Source organism: Chelonoidis abingdonii, chromosome 12 (assembly GCF_003597395.2).
Source record: "Chelonoidis abingdonii isolate Lonesome George chromosome 12, CheloAbing_2.0, whole genome shotgun sequence".
Lineage (NCBI taxonomy): Eukaryota > Metazoa > Chordata > Testudines > Testudinidae > Chelonoidis > Chelonoidis abingdonii.
Genome location: NC_133780.1, coordinates 5,487,220 through 5,503,674, shown reverse-complemented (window position 1 = coordinate 5,503,674; position 16,455 = coordinate 5,487,220). Strand labels below are relative to the sequence as shown.

Below are 16,455 nucleotides of genomic sequence, written 5' to 3'. Positions count from 1 at the left end.
TGTAGCAAGTCGTTTGAAGTGAGGGGAAACTCGGGGTAGGCCAGACAATCCAACTCCTGAATGGGGACAGTCATCTGGAAAGACTGGAGCCACTGGGCTAGCACGCTCAGCAAAAGTTGCCAGCTCAGAAGGAGAGAGCAGGAACTGTTTGTCACACGGCACCTTGTCACCATGTTAACTGTAGAAATCTCAGAAATTCAGAGTTCAGGGCTGCGAGAACTCCCAAGGCGGCAGTTAACCCTGCACACAAGGTACTGGCTGCAACATAGCGCTGGACTACAGGAGGCTGCCTCACCTGTTAGAGGTTTTTAAGGTCAGGCTTGACAAAGCCCTGGCTGGGATGATTTAGTTGGGAATTGGTCCTGCTTTGAGCAGGGGGTTGGACTAGATACCTCCTGAGGTCCCTTCCAACCCTGATATTTTGTGAGTCGATGATTCTATGACCCCCCTGGCTTGAAGTGGTTTCCATCATATCCAGAGTTACACTTTGGTTTGATGACTCTCCCCATCCCCCACTATACAGATTGTTCCAGCCCCCTGACTGCAAAGTGATCTAGATTAAAATCATCCCCAAATCTAGCCTCCCAGCCTGTTGTTCCACCCGCCCAGCCTATCCGCTGCCCTTCATTGACCCTCTTCTCCTGCCAGAGACAGCTGGTCAAAAACAATCAGTAAAAGCCCTCTGCGGACTCAGCTCCAACCTGGTCTGGGTGAGTCAGGGCTGATGATTTCAGATCAATCACTGGCTGTCGGAGTTACAGCGACTCTCCCTCCTTCCCTTCCATAAAAGGAACTGGTTTTCTCCGCTTCCGGACCCTAACATCATGTGATGCCTGAATGTTTCCTTTCCCTGCACCGGAGCGGGAGCGCTGGATTGAAAGTCGCAGCGCAAACTGCGCATAGCTTAGAAGAAAGTTCAGACTATATGTTATCAAACAGGAATCGCCTTGATTCATCGTCTCGCTAAGGCAGGGGAGCTGGGAACACCCTCCCCAGGATCCTGGAGCAGCTGAAATGTTTCTGGCAGACACTTGAGGTAGGAGCAGAAATATTTTGTTTGTTTTCTATTCTTTTGATCTGTGTTTCAGTTTGTGAGTCTTTTGTGTGTTTGAGAGAGAGAGAGAACAGCATGACCTAGTGGCCGGAGCACAGGGCCAAGGAGCGGGGATCTCCTCCTGAGTATTTGTCTGGGGGATACCCAGCCATCACTTGGAGAACCAGCCCTAAAGCCTCCAGAGTGCAGAGGTGCAAGGAGAGGCATTCGCTCTGCAGCAGGGAGTTAGCTCCCCAGCCCCCCTGCACCGTGGAAGGGGGTCTCCCCTAGCACCAAGTAGTGCAGAAGGGCAGCCATCACTGTAGTCCAAAATCGAGCCTGCTGGAGTCCCATACCCTGACCCCACAAGTGAATTTCATCTCCCCCCACTCCCTGCCTTCTTGCTGTATTGAGCCTATTTACAGTGGTAGCTCAGAGGTTTGAGCACCAGCTTTATGAACTGACTGGTCAACCACACACCTCATTTGGAACCGGAAGTATGTAGTCAAAGGCAGTAGCAGAGACAAAAATAAAAAAGAGCAGCTACAGGGCAGTGCTGTGTTAAAACTAAGCTACTAAAAAAATAAAGGGAAAGTTTAAAAAAAAAATCTGACCGTAAAAAAACGGCCTCTGTGCCTGTTTCTTTTAAGTTACGATGATTAAAAGCAGCATTTTTCCTCTGTGGAGTAAAGTTTCAAAGTTGTTTTATTATACTTGGAGGTTCACGATCACTGGCCCATCTTTGTATCACGCTCGCTAAAGAGCGGATTAACATAGATGCCCCTCTCTGAGAGATTGTGGGGATCCAATATTTACTTTGGGCCATTGTTATTCTGGAGGTGTTGGTCCCGGCTCCATCATTAGAACTGAGTTCCGAAATGTATTAAAGAAAGTGAAAGTTCAACACACAGGGCCTTTCAGTGAGAAACTTCACATACCTTTTTAATGCCCTTTTATTTCGACTTAGGGTTACCAGAGAGCAGCTGTGAAAAAACAGGGCAGTGGGTGGGGGATAATAGGCACCTATATAAGAAAGTCACAAAAAACGGGACTGTCCCTTTAAAAATGGGACGATGGTCTCCCTATTTCAAGTGTATTTTTAGGTGGCATTTGAAACTGGGATCTTGTGGAAATTCTGATGTGATGGTCGTGTGTGTGTATATAAATACAAAAGCTGACAAAAGAGGCGTAGTTTGAGTAGGTCTGGTGCATCGAGCCGAATACAAACAAACAAGCATATGAAAAACTTTTTTCTGTAAAACGAGGCAATCATGGAGACAGAGAGGAGAAGGCTGTAGTGCCCAGATGGAGAATGCGCTGAGGTCCATGAGCAGACGGTGCTAGTGTTACACAGAATATTAATACAGCTGTGGACGAGCTTGGATACACTTTTATTCCAGCAGGTCTGTTGCTCAGATTTATCAAAATCCCCCTTGCAACTTTAATTATCCATATAAATAATTTTTAAAATATTACTCAAGGACAATTTAATTGTGATAATTAAACATTTGTATAGAGCTTTTTAAAAAAAATATTAAATAACTACATTTATTGGGTATTATCCTGCTTTCATGGGTGAACCCCCTTCAGGGAGGCTAGGCCACCCCACTGCATGCCGGAGCCCCAAGCACCCCCCATCCCCTGGCTGGAGGAGCCTCGGCCCACCTGTCTCAGTTGCCCCCCTATCCTGAGTGCTGAGCCGGCCCCCTCCCCCCTGGCTTGTCCCAGTGCTGTGCTGGGCTGCCCCTGGCCATGAGTAGGCCTGAACTCAGGGCTACCAGCTGGAGCTGAGCCCCTGACAGCTTCAGGTAGAGAAGGATGGAGGAGGGGACAAAACATGGGTGGGGCCACAGCCTCAGTCAGGGAGGCTTAGCCTGCCCTGGCCTATGATACCCACTGCCCACACCTGCTTTTCTCACCTTCTCCCAGCCATTCCCCTTCCATTGCCTGGTTCTCACTAAGCTTCTCCTGCCCTCCACAGGCAGAATTCAAAGGAAGAGAGATCAGAGGAAGACTGGAGACCCCAACAGCCATGGCCTCCTCCCTTTCAGGCTTGGACATACAAGAGGAAGCCACCTGTCCCATCTGCCTGGAGTATCTGACTGATCCAGTGAGCGTAGACTGCGGGCACAACTTCTGCCGAGGCTGCATCACCCAGTACTGTGCGGAATGGGTGGGATGCGGATCCCTGACATGTCCCATCTGCAGATCCCAAATTCTGAAAGGGAACTTCCGGCCCAACTGGCAGCTGAGAAACCTTGTCGAAAAAATGAAACATGTGACTGTGTGCCCGAGGCACAAAAAGACCCTGGATCTGTTCTGTGAAGAGGATGGGGAAGCCGTGTGTGTGGTTTGTGAGAGATCCTCCCAGCACAGATCTCACACGGTGCTGCTCATAGAGGAGGCTGCCCAGAATTACAAGGTAGGAAACCACTTGGATCCTGGTAAATTCAGTCCTTTCCTTTCCAGGCTAATAGGAATTTCCTCCTGCGGAAGTGAAATGCTCTGAGCCTCTCGGAGCCATGAATTCGCCCAGGTTTCAGATTTCCTTTCCCAGCAGCCAACTCTACCCCTAGCATTGCATTGCCAAAAGCCCTGGTTACAGGTAGCCCTCTCTTTTGTCAGCACCACCTGGTTAATTATGCTGAGGTGTCCCTGGGCCTTTTGATGAGGCCTTTTGTTTTCTTCAGCGGCTTTTAGCCATAGGAGCTGACTTTTATTTTTCCCTGGGGGAGTTCCACCCCCTGCTCCGCCCTGAGGCTTTGCCCCCACTCTGCCACTTCTTCCAAGGCCCCATCCTTGCTCCGCCCCTTCCCCTGAGGCCCCACCCTTGCCCCGCCTCTTCCCACCCCAGCTCTGCCTCCTCCCTGAGACCCCTGCCTGCCTGCTGCTCGCTGCTCTCTGTCCTCCCCCGAGCTGTCAAACAGCCATGACTGGTGAGTGCTGAGCACCCACTATCTTTTTTTTTTTTTTTTTCCCCATGAGTGCTCTAGACCCGCAGCACCGCTGGCATTGGTACCTATGGTAACCATTAGTGTACATGCCGCTGCCAGAGCAAGAAGGGGTAGGGGTTTGAACCTCCCAGCGCCCACACTTAGGCAAATAGCATGTTATAGTGCAGGCAGGACTCTGCTAATCTCACTGTTTAATAGCGTGCTTTTCCAAGTGTTCTAAAATGCACAGGCTTCCTTGGAAACTGGTGTATTGCATGGCAATCTGGGGCAGGGTTATTGGTCCAGTCTTGGGGTTGTTTGAGTACGGGTGTCCCGTGGCTGCAGAGAAGCTGAATCCTTTACAGAATCCACTCTCACTGGTGAACTAAGGGAATGAGCAGCGAATGAAGTTGAAATCACAGGAGGGGGAGGTCCCTGTATGTGAGAGTGCTGCTGTCAGACTGGAGAAGGGGAAGCTACAAGCTGTTACCAATTTGTATCATAGCATTTGTTATGACTGTTTGCATCCCAGTAGCCCTCACAGACACCAGACAAGATCTGATCTCGATTGTGTTGGGCCCCACACAAAACACAGTGAGGGACAATCCCTGCCCTGAGCAGGTCACAGCCTAAATAGACAAAGGGTAGGTGGGGAAACTGAGGCAGGATGTGACTTGTGCAATGTCACCAGTAGCTCAGTGGCAGAGCTGGGAATAAAAGCCAGGTCTCCCCAGACCCAGTCTGTAGCTCTAACCACTAGACCACGCTGCCACCCCAGCAGTGATAAAGTATGGTCATTAGGAGCGAGAGACACCTTCATAAAGGCCCCAGACCCACCAGGGAGATGAGGTTCAGAATCCCAGTGAGAAACTCAGGTGCTGCTGGCCTGCAGTAGAGGAGATCACTGGGCTAAACACCATCATGGACCCTGAGCACCTGGAGTCCACACCCACAAAAGGGCTCCGAACAGAGCAGGTCCATGCCACATGCTACTGGGATTAGACTGGATTGTAGTAAAACTAACCCCTGGGTCTGAACGACCACCCAGAGTGGTTCCGTTAGCTCTTATGCTGCTCTCCCACAGTGTTGAATTTACAAACCTCCCAGAATCCACTGCTTCTGGGCACTTTGCCCTTGGCTGTGGGGTAGCTACCTGGAGGGCACCGCCACTGAAAGGGTTTTGGACAACACTAGGGCAAACTCCAATGGCGCTTAATAAAAATCAGCACATCTAATGGGGTTTGCCCTGGTGCTCTGACCAGTTCTGTCCAATCCCCTGGCACTGACTGACTTTCCAAAGTGCTGGGGGGTGGAGGGGAGGTGCTCGATCCCCAGCTCTGCCCCACACCCTCCCCCAACTCCAGCCCTTCAAGACCTCTTCCCACTCCAGCACCGCCTCTTCCCGCCCCCAAGCATGCCTTGGCCATTCTCCTGCCCCCTCGTTCCTAGCCTCCTGAGTGCTTTGAAACAGCTTATTGCAGCGGGCAGGAGGTGCTGGGAGGGAGGGGGATGTGCTGATCCATGGGGCCTGCCAGCAGGCAGGAAGCACTGGGGTGGAGGGGGGAGCTGATAGCAGGGCTGCCAGTGGGTGCTAAGCACCCACCATTTTTTCCCCATGGGTGTTCCTATGTCCTCAGGGGTTCAGGACTGAAATTCAATTCAGAGTTGGGCTTCTTGGAGAATCCCAGCCCATATTTCAAGCCCAGGTGGCTTCTGGTATTTGTGTCCCTTTGTGAGTTAAACTTGCTGAAAAATAGGTTCATTGATTCACCATCACGTGTCTCCCAGTTTCCTGCTGGTTTAACTCAGTGCAGGAAGAGGACAAGATCATTCCAAAGAGGCTGAATAGGAGACTCTCCCAGTTACTGTTCATAAGGTTTCCTTTCCTTGGTGTCCTGATGTTATAAACCTATTCGGACCGAGAGTCAGCTACAGAATCTTGGGGTCTGGATGGAAACCATCCACCCCCCCATTGTTTCTCTCTCTCTCTTCACATAGACACAATAAAAACACTCAAATAATCTGTTTCTTTAGGAAAAAATCCAGGCCCATTTGAAGACTCTGAAGGAAGAGAGAGAAAAGCTGCTGGGACTGAAAGCAACTGGAGAGGGGAAAAGCCAGGAGTATCTGGTAGGTGCCTGTTATGAACCAGCAGGGAGTTGGTACTGGATCATGGGAAACCAGGGGGCCATTGCCCACCACTTTTAAATGGGGTAGTAGGGGGAAGAGGGGGCATGGGGTCGGGGCTTCAGGGGAAGGGGCAGTGCAAGGGGAGGGTCTAGGGGGGAAGGGGCAGGATAGGGTCTGGTGAAAAAGGGGTGGGGCCTCAGGGGGGTGGGGCCACAGTTCAGGCACCAGTGGGGGGCCCCCCACCTTTAAGAAGCTTCCGTCACTCCTGGGTGGGAGGCCCGTTTGTAGACAAGTTCTGCTGTGGCCTTGGGGGACGTGACCTTGTTGTGTGTGTGGTTCTCCATGATCACGGATTGCTGTGTTAGATAATCTTCTCCCTGGGGCAGGAACATGCCGTTCTCTGCAGAATGCAAGCTTCCATTCCAATTAACAAGTTAATTTCCAGCTCACATGCCTTTCCCAAAGATCCTCCCGAGCTGAAGTGACACGAACATTGTTCAGTGCCGGCTGCCCAAGCCTGCCGCCGTGTCTTGCCTTGTTCAAATGTTTGATTCTTTTTTCTCCCCTGGCCTCTCCAGCAATGCACTGCTGACTAGTCCTGCCTCCTGCTGCTCTGGATTCTGAGAGGCCACTGATCACGCAATAGCCTGACCATGTCAGACATAGACAGAGATGTTGGGGCCAGAGGGGCAGGTGTGAGAGAATCCTCTTCCTAGTAAGCACACAGTAGAGTCCAGTGTCAGAAATCTTCGAGCTTACAGATATATTGTCTCTCCTGCATGCTCAGCTGTCCATGAAAGGACTCCAGGCTCCCTCCGTGTCCCTGACAAGCCCTTTTCCTTATTTTTATTCAGAAACAAACACAAACCGAGAGGCAGAAGATTGTGTCTGAATTTCAGCAACTGCGGCAGTTCCTGGAGGAACAAGAACGACTCCTGCTGGCCCAGCTGGAAAAACTGGACGAGGAGATTTTGAGGATACAGAAGGAAAATGTCACCAAACTCTCTGGGGAGATTTCCCATCTCAGTGAGCTGATCCATGAGCTGGAGGGGAAGTGTCAGAAGCCAGCGAGTGAATTCCTGCAGGTGAGACTGAGTTTAAAACATCCCCGATCCATGTGCAGGGACAGGAGAGCTCCTGAATCATGTCCGTTGGAATCCAGCAGTCAGAGATCACAATGTAACTGTTTGTGTGCATTGCTGGAATGGGAATTATTATTCTTTGAGTTATAGACACTCAAATATTAGAGATGGCAAAGCCCCATAAACTCAGCGAATCCAGGGCTCTGCGACCAGGAGATGGCCGCTTTTCCCAGATTTGCAAAATCCCTGCCCTGGGATTGCCAGCATGCATGAGGTGGGACTGAGATTTTTTCTCTCTTTCCCCTTTAGGATGTCAGAAGCACCTTAAGCAGGTACGTGGCTCTCTCTCTCACTCCCCCTTGTGTTCCACACTGCTGGGAGAAAGTGCGGGGACCATGTTAGCACCACTTCTCCCCGGGGCTCTGCAGCAGAATGCGTGGGGAAGGTCACACTTTGAATACAAATTTCTCTGCTGAACTTAATCCTGAGGTTCTTGCCCTTTTACAACAGACTTAGCTATTATCTGTTCAGTAGGAAAGATTGTCATAAAACATTTCCCAAAGATGTCCCTTCCTTGGGGAACTGGCTGCCTCAGGATTCTGGAGATGGAATATGAGCCTTTCACCTGTAGGGTACTGAGTTCAATTCAAACCAGGTCAGCAGTCATTAAGATGCTTTAGTGCCCGAGGAGTGTATGGAAACTTATGGGGAATGTGCTGGCTTGAATGGAGTAGGGGGCTCAATCTAGTTCCTTAAATAAATACACACACACACACAACATTAAATATCTGCGAAATAGTACGTGGATGCCAAAGAGTGAATTGGCCATGGAGATTCATCTTCGTGGATGGGCAGGGATGGTGTCTTTAGCCTCTGCCAGAAGCTGGGAATGAGCAACAGGGGATGGCTCACTTGGTGATTCCCTGTTCTGTTTGTTTCCTTTGGGGCACCTGGCATTGGTCACTGTTAGAAGACAGAAGACTAGGCTAGACGGATGTTTAGTCTGACTCAGTGTGGCCGTTCTTACATTCCCCTCCCTTTCTTTCTTGATTGCCAGAGTTGGTCTCTCCTCCCCTAAATATTATATTCTTTGGCTTTGGTCTGAAGACTGCGTTGCCATGACCTGTGTTGCACCTGCTCTGAGGCTGGGAGAAGTAGAGGAATTCGCAATCTTAGAGCAGCAGTTTTCACTAGCAAGAAATTTTATGACACGTCGCTAAATGAAAGATAATCACGCAAAATTGTTTCTCTCCAGATGCGGGAAGGGGAAGTTCCAGCAGCCGGTGGAAATTTCCCCTGAACTGGAAGAGCGACTCCGTGTTCTGTCCCATAAAAATGTTGCTTTACTGGAGACTCTGAAGCAGTTCAAAGGTATTGAGAGGGGATCTAGGAGGAGAATCAGGAGTCTCCTCTGACTGTGGGAGGAGATGGGCTCTGGTCAATTGGTTCCTAATAAGATCCTGTGTCTATTTATTGAACAGTGGGAAGTAGACAAACTGAGCAGATGTAGCAGGGGCCCAGGCACCAGGATGTCTGACTGATTCACTCTGTGAGCTTCAGTACATCATTTAAATAAAAATAGAGCAAAAAGAAATGTTTTTATCTTGCCCCACTTCAGAACTGTGGGGCTCGCTTCCCTGAGCTGCTCAGCATCCACACTTGCTGCTCGAGTCAGTGGGAGCAGCAAGGGCACAAAACCACTAAGGACTGGGCCCTAGCGGTCACATTTTTCCGCTCAAAATGATTCAAATTCAGAACTGGTTCCACTTTTTGAAGCTGGGGCCTGGCCTGGCCCAGCCCTGTGCTCTGGCCCCATGTGGCAGCTCATGTGGGGCAAAGAGGCTGGAGGGAAGGTGTAAAACCCCCTCACCCTTGGACCCGACCCAGTAAGGGAACCTTTTGTGCATCCTCTACAGCAGTGGCTCTCAACCAGGGATACATGTACCCTTGGGTACACACAGGTCTTCCAGAGGGTACATCAACTCTTCTAGATATTTGCCTGGTTTTACAATAGGCTGCATAAAAAGCACTAAGTCAGTGCAAACTAAAATTTCAGACAGACCCTGACATGCAAGTACAATATTTATATTCCCAGTGATTTATTTTATAATTATATGGTAGAAATGACAGTCAGCAATTTTTCAGTAGTAGCGTGACACTTTTTTTTGTATTGTCTGATTTTGTGAGAGAGTCATTTTTAAGTGAGGTGACACTCGGGGGTCGGCCAGACAAATCAGCCCCCTGAAAGGGGTACAGTCGTCTGGAAGGGTTGAGAGCCCTTGCTTTACAGTGACTGCAGGTGCTCAGAGTCCTGGGGTTAGTAAGAGCAGGCTGGACGGGGCGGGTCAGGGTTAGAGGGTGTGGCCAAAGTGCCTCTGACACTACGCCCCCTGGCCAAACACATAGGGGGCGCTGATCCAGGGGTGGCGTGCTTGCTGGAGCTCAGGACTTCCCTAGCTGGCACCTACAGCTGCACCAGCCCCTGAATAGAGGAGTCACGTGCTGCCTCCTCTCTATCCCTTTGCCGGAGTGAATCTAGCTCAGTGAGCCAACTCTGTCCCTGCATCAGGTGCCCCATCCACCAAGCAATTTCCTCTTTATTTGTCTTTGGAGCAGGAGGGTCCCCGTTGTGCTGAGAGCTTTGTAGAGATGCTGAGTAAATAAACCCAGATTACAACTGAAGGGGCTGGGCCGGCTAAAGCTCACCGTTCCAGTGACATCAAAAAGAACAAAGCGCCTACAGTTGAATTCATGCTGAAGTTTTGCTGTGCCCTGGGTCTAGGTTCTGACAAAATGCAAAAGGAGAATGACAAATCAACTGGGGTTTGGAGGGTGTGTGTGTGTGTGTGTGTGTGTGTGTGTGTGTGTGTGTGTGTGTGTGTGTGTGTGTGTGTGTGTGTGTGTGTGTGTGTGTGTGTGTGTCCGCTGTGTGGGTGTGTGTGTGTGTGTGGTAAATCTCTCTCTTCCTCTGTCCTAGGCCCTGTATGGCAGTGGGTCTCAACCTTTCCTGACGACTGTACCCTCTTCAGGAGGCTGATTTGTCTTGCCTACCCCCAAGTTTCACCTCACTTCAAAACGACTTGCTTACAAACCAGACATAAAAATACAGAAGTGTCACAGCCACCAATACTGAAAACGTGCTTCCTTTCTCATTTTGTCTGTATGAAATTTTAGTTTGTACTGTCTTTGGTAGTCAGGGCATTTTCTGTAGCCTGTTGTAAAAGGAGGCAAATACCTAACTGAGTTGACGTACCTGCTGGTACGCATACCCCTGGTTGAGAACCACTGCCATATGGCATAAGTAATTTGTCCCAGGATGGTTGTTAGGCTGAATGGAGGTTGGGTCTATTGTTCTGTTAAAGATCTGCGTGTGTCTCTGTCCCACTGTCTTTTTCACTCTCTCATAATCAAAAACACGGTTATGTCCGTTAAGTGTGGGAGTGTCATTAGAAATACAACAGTATGAAATCGCTTTTGTTCTTTACCCTCCAGACACTCTGCCATTGGAGCTGGAGAGAAAAGGACGGAAATGCCTAGGATCACAGAGAGACGGTGAGTTTTCAGAAAGAGATTATGTTTAAGTGAATATGAGGAGGTATTTCATGAATGTCACCACTGTTACAAACCTAACCAGCATTAAGGGTGAAATACACACCCCTGAAAAAACTTATATTTTTTATATATAAATATAAAAGTTGAAGTCACACAAACAATCTGACATAAATCTTAATGCTGAGTCCATGCACGTGCCTGTGAACAGAAGCACTGAACAGGAACCAAATACCCTTAACTCTGTCCCATGGGGTTTCCACAGACATTCAAATTATTATTATTTTTTTTTTTATATGAAAGTCAGAGGAATGTGTGGAGAGACCGGGATGCAGCTGGGAAGGAGGTACAAAGGCAACTTCTGCAGTCGCCACTCCCATTCACCCATGTGAGGGAACTGCCAGGGGATCTGTGATCAGTCTCGGATGCCCAAGCCAGAGAGGCAGTTGCCTGAGCCCGCATTATAAATCAGGCAGCATAGACTCTAACTTCTTTCCCTCTTTTCCTTGACAGACTCTCTGCCATCTGAACTGGAGCAGGGAACGGGAAGATATTTGGGATCACATGCCAACGGTAAGTGCTGGTGGAGATTTTCCTTCCATTTTTCAGAGAAATCTCATGGAAGCAACTCTCCCACACTCCAGTAACCAGACACATGCTCCCAGCCCAACACCCTTAACTCTGACCCTTGTCATTTGGATGGTCATTGACATGTGCTTCTCATATTTAAATACAGAGGAATGAGTAGCAAGATCTATCCTCTCATGGCTGCCACATCCTTCCCCTGGTCTCCTCCATGGTTCTTCTCCAACATCCTCTCTTTCCTGTGGCCAGGGCTAGGCTCTCCCATTGGAGCAGTTGACTGCTTAATGGATGGGGGAGGATGCTCTCCTTCTGACGATACCCCCTTCTCTCTGGACTGGGAATGGAGCCACTTCAGTCTATGCCGCCTCCTGCATCCTACTCACTGGTTCTATATGGCCTCTTCATCTCTGTTCCCTGCCCAGGGAGTGTAGGACACATTTAGGGGAGGCCACTTCCCTTTGGGGTTCAAAGCTGTCGCCTGACAGCTCTCCTTACGTCCTTGCTACCACCTTCTCCTGCCTTCCTTGCTGCGTCTCTGCAGTGGGACTGGAGTGGCCCTGGCAGGGGGAGAACAAATGAGAAGCTATAGAAACTGTTCCCATTACATTGACTGAGGAGCTGTGACATCCCTGCTTAGTCTCCGGTGCCCAGAGCAGAGGCAGCTCCCTGGGATCCAGGAGTGTCCCAGCCAGAATAGGGCTGCTCCCAGGAGTGTAAGAAATGGTCCCAGCCTCCCCTGGGGCTAAGCTCTGCCCCTCACGCTCTGATTCTCTCCTCCCCCAGTGCACATGACTCTGGATCCAGACACGGCTCATCCCCAGCTCATCCTGTCTGAGGATGGGAAAACCGTGAGATATGGACACCTGTGGAACAAACTACCCAACACGACCAAGAGATTTGATTACGAGCGCTGCGTGCTGGGCAGTGAGGGATTCACCATGGGGAAACATTGCTGGGAGGTGGAGGTGGGGGAGCAAGGGGGCTGGGCTGTGGGGGTAGCCAGAGAGTCTCTGAGGAGGAAGGGAGAGATCAGCTTTAAGCCTAAGGGGGGGATCTGGGCTGTGGAATACTGGGAGGGTCAGTACTGGGCTCTCACTGACCCTCTGACTCCTCTGCCCCTGAGCTGGGTCCCCAGGAGGATCCGGATTTATTTGGACTATGAACAGGGGCAGATGGCATTTTTTAATGCCGATAACGAATCCTTGATCTTCACTTTCCCACCAGCCTCTTTTGCTGGGGAGAGAATCCGCCCTTTGTTTGTGGTCTGGGAAACCGAGTCCCAGCTCAGACTGTGTCCCTGAGACCTGGAGAAGGGGAATAAAAAAAAAAAAAATTCAAACAAGAAATTCAGGGAGGACAGGTCCCTCAATGGTAAATTAGCCAAGATGGGCAGGGACACAACCCCATGCTCCAGGTGTCTCTAAACTGCTGACTACTAGCAGCTGGGACTGAACAACAGGGACTGGATCACTCAAAATGGTCCTGTTCATTCCCTCTTAACCATCTGCAGCACTGGCCACTATCAGAAGACAGGATATGGGCTAGATGGCCCATTGGTCTGACCCAGTGTGGTGTTTGTTATGCTCTGATCCTACTGGGAGCAATCAAATGAGCTTCTCTAGCTTTAAACATCCCACTCTGTGACCCTAGAGGACTCTCATCTCTCCTAGCCCCCCGGCTCCTTTGTCACCCTGGCAGCAACAGTGTCTCAGTATGTCTAGTCTGTGCTGTGAAAATGATAGAGGGGTGTAATCTGCATAAAGCCCATCCCATTGCAGCCAGGGTCAGCCTGTCTGTCCCTTGCTCTGGGGTTCTGGACCAGCGGTTCTCAACTTATTTGCCATTATGGGCCACATATGCAGCTCTCTAGATCTTAGCTGGGCTTCATCAACACACATATACACACACTATATCTCTACCCTGATATAATGTGACCCGCTATAACATGAATTTGGATATAATGCGGTAAAGCAGCACTCTGGGAGGGCGTGGGGCTGCACGCTCTGGCGGATCAAATCAAGTTCAATATAATGCGGTTTCACCTATAACAGGGTAAGATTTTTTTTGGCTCCCAAGGACAGCTTTATATGGGGGTAGAAGTTGTATGTGCCTGGCCCTGAGGATGTCACATGGGCCTCAGCTGTGTGCTGATGGGGCTGCAGGTTGAGAACCTCTATTCTGAGCTGAGGCTGGGAGACCAAGGGATGGAGAGGGTGATATAGGAACTGGAAACGGTGACTTTGAGGCTATGGGGAGGAGTTGCAGTGGGGGCACCCGGAGAGGGTGGGCTGGCTGCAGGTGTCCCTGCCTGATAGCTCCACTTCGGTGCTGGGATGTCCTCTGGCAGTCTCCTCATCTCTGCAACTCCAGCTGCCCCTTCTCCCTGACTTGGCCCTCCAGCCAGGTCACTATACGGGTCTCCCCCTTCCTGGGTACCAAAGTCTTCTAGCGCAAATTGTCCTAGGCGGTCTGCTCTCCATTGCCTGGTTTGTGCCAGGGGCTGGTAGGGGAACCCGGGCCCACCCTCTCACGTCTTGCTGCTTTTCCCCTGAGCCCTTCCTGCCTCTCTGGTTCTTCTCCTTCTCTAGGGGTTTGCCAGCCCAAACTCCCTCCTCCCAGGGAGTAACTGTAGGGTGCTTGCTTCTATAGCCCCAACACCTCTCTTCTCCCACCCAGGGAGTGACTGCAGCCTGCTTCCCTGCAGCCCCTTTCTGCTCTCAACTCCTTGTCTTTATACAGAAACCTCCTCTTCCCATGCAGCTGAGCATCATCTACTTAATCACTGCCCCCGGCTCCTCCTCCAGGAGTAGCCTGGGCAGTTCATTGGCCCACCTGGTCACCTTAACCCCTTCAAGTCTTGGATGGGGGTAGCCAGCCCATCCCAAGGGGAAAGCAAAATGATCCAGACGGGGGAAAAGAATGACGAGTCCAAGGGGGAATGAGCCATAACTGGGGAGAGGGAGGGAGACAGAAGTAAACAGGGATGGGAAACTGGCACAGGAGAGAATGGAGGGGGAAGGGGGGGGTCAAAGTGGGTCGAGCAAAAGAAGGAAAGAGGGACTTAGAGTGGCTGAAAGTGGGACTGCAGCTTTTTGATTCCATAGACAGCAGATGCCACCTCTTAGCAAACTCTCGGTTCCCAGCAAAATGTCCTACTCTCTGGCAGGTACTAATAAGCAAAAGGCTGGATGCAGCCAGGGAAGGAAGCACGGATGCCTGCCACCTGCACTCAACTGGGGAACCCCTACTGGAGTCCCCATAGTGTGGGGTGCATTCAGGATGCAACCCCCTTTCCACATTTCTGCCTTGCCCACAGACCTCCCCTCCCAGCAGAGCTGACCCGTACCTGCTCATAGTGGGAGGTACAACCACAGAACAGCTTGAGTCACACCCCCTCCAGGTAGCCCCCACCCTCACAAAGCAGCAACCCCTCTCTGCAGCTTCTAGCTGTTTCTCTTGCCTCTGTCTCTCCCTGCCCCATGCTCAGCTCCCTGCAAGGAGGCCCAGCCACACCATGTGACTGAATAATTGGGGTCATGTGACCCCACACGCCCCCTCCCACACATCACCTCTGCCTCCCAGCCTCAATGCAGAAGTCCTCAGCTGTGCAGCCTCAGAAACATCCTATTGGTTCCTGCCAAGACCTATCTTCTAATAAAGCTGTTAATACACGGCATACGTGTTGCCAGTTTCCAAATGCCGTTTACCATTAAAGTTAATGGGTTGGGACGGTTCCCTGCCAAATGTTGCTATCAATCAACCAGAAACTGTTAATATCAGTGATTGCTCTCAAGTGGCACCCACTGTATTGGTTAATAGAAATTATTTTAATGCCTTTAAATAAAACAAGTCTTAAAATTCATGGACATTTCTCCATCCATTCTGGTATTAAAAGGTGCCTCTCAGCTCTTTTTAATCCCAACATTTATTTGTTAATTTTTTTTAATTAAAAACTTCATTTGTTTTCACTTTAATTCTGTGTATTAGTGTTTATTGACAACTGGGCCATGATATTTCATTTCCTGATTAGCGTGTCAGATGATAAAGTCTCATCATGCAGTGATGGTAACACTCTACCGTCCTCCAGAAATACTGGAAAAAGAGAAGCTACTGAAGCTAAATAATTTTAAATCAGCAGGTTTACACCCAAGAGTTTTAAAAGAGCTGGCTGAGGCGCTCACTGGACTGTTAATGTTGATTTTTAATAAGTCTTGGAGCAGTGAGGAAGTTCCAGAAGACAGCTAATGTTGTGCCAATTTTTAAAAAGGGTAAATTACCTGGGTAATTATAGATCTGTTGCGCTCCTGTCCGTTCTGATTGGCTGCTGTTGTTGCCATTCCAGGCTGTAAGCCAATGAAGGGCAGTACTCTGTATGTCAGCCATTCCCCTGCACCCCCAGCCTGTCCTGTAGCTGTCCTGGTGTAGGGTTGGTCCTGGGATCCACAGATGGTGTTTCCAGGGGCGCTGAACAGGGAGGGCAGGGGGCCACGGTCCCATCATTTTTAAAAGTAGGAGGGCTATGCCCTTCTGTTTTTTACCAGCCGTAAGGTTGAGCAATCGGGAGGCACAGAGGGCAGAGAAGAGCGAGCAGAGAATGGGGCTTCCGGGGGAAGAGATGGTGAGGGGGCAGGACCTCAGGGCAAGGGGTGGTGTGAGGGCAGGGGCTTGGGGGAAGAGGTGGCACCAAAGTGGGACCTTGGGGCAATGGGTTGTGTGGGGGTGGGGGCATGGTGTGGGTCCCAGTGCCCCCCACTTTTAGGGATCTTTCATTGCCCCTGGGTGTTGCCTTTTGGAAAGGACCTGGGTTTCCCCCTCCTCTCAGTTTCAGAGCCTGCTACTGTGTCTCACACATGGTTCCCTCCTCCTCTTGCTGCCTGTAAACGGAGTCACTTCGCTATTTTGTTACCTTCTCGTTTGGGCTGAAGCTTCCCTGGGGAAAGGTTGCTCTGCTCGGAGAGCAGGGACATTGGCAGCCGATCCCCCCTCAGAATTGGGAGATACAGGCCCAGCAGACACTGCCCCCGGTGGACAGTCAGTGGACATTTAAGCCATTTCACTCAGGTGGAACATGCAGCTGCCTCTTGACCTCATTTTACGGGGTTTGTCGCAGCCATGGCCCCTTCTGGAAAGTGTCACAGACTTA

General features: G+C 50.3%; 1 protein-coding gene across 1 annotated transcript; it reads left to right on the top strand.

Moving 5' to 3' along the window:
• Positions 1 to 840: 840 nt before the first annotated feature.
• LOC116836544 (tripartite motif-containing protein 10-like) lies at positions 841 to 15,286 on the top strand. Its single transcript, XM_032800206.2, has 9 exons — positions 841 to 1,036; positions 3,015 to 3,455; positions 6,001 to 6,096; positions 6,951 to 7,181; positions 7,488 to 7,510; positions 8,434 to 8,549; positions 10,671 to 10,730; positions 11,241 to 11,300; positions 12,096 to 15,286. Exons 2-9 carry the CDS (start codon positions 3,066 to 3,068, stop codon positions 12,611 to 12,613), a joined length of 1,494 nt encoding a protein of 497 aa, XP_032656097.1. The 5' UTR covers positions 841 to 1,036; positions 3,015 to 3,065; the 3' UTR covers positions 12,614 to 15,286.
• Positions 15,287 to 16,455: the final 1,169 nt, after the last annotated feature.

Coding starts and splice junctions, on each gene's coding strand:
- LOC116836544 (XM_032800206.2), top strand. CDS start 3,066: ATGGCCTCCTCCCTTTCAGGCTTGGACATACAAGAGGAAGCCACCTGT. Junction 3,456..6,000: donor AGGCTGCCCAGAATTACAAG/GTAGGAAACCAC, acceptor CTGTTTCTTTAG/GAAAAAATCCAGGCCCATTT. Junction 6,097..6,950: donor GGAAAAGCCAGGAGTATCTG/GTAGGTGCCTGT, acceptor ATTTTTATTCAG/AAACAAACACAAACCGAGAG.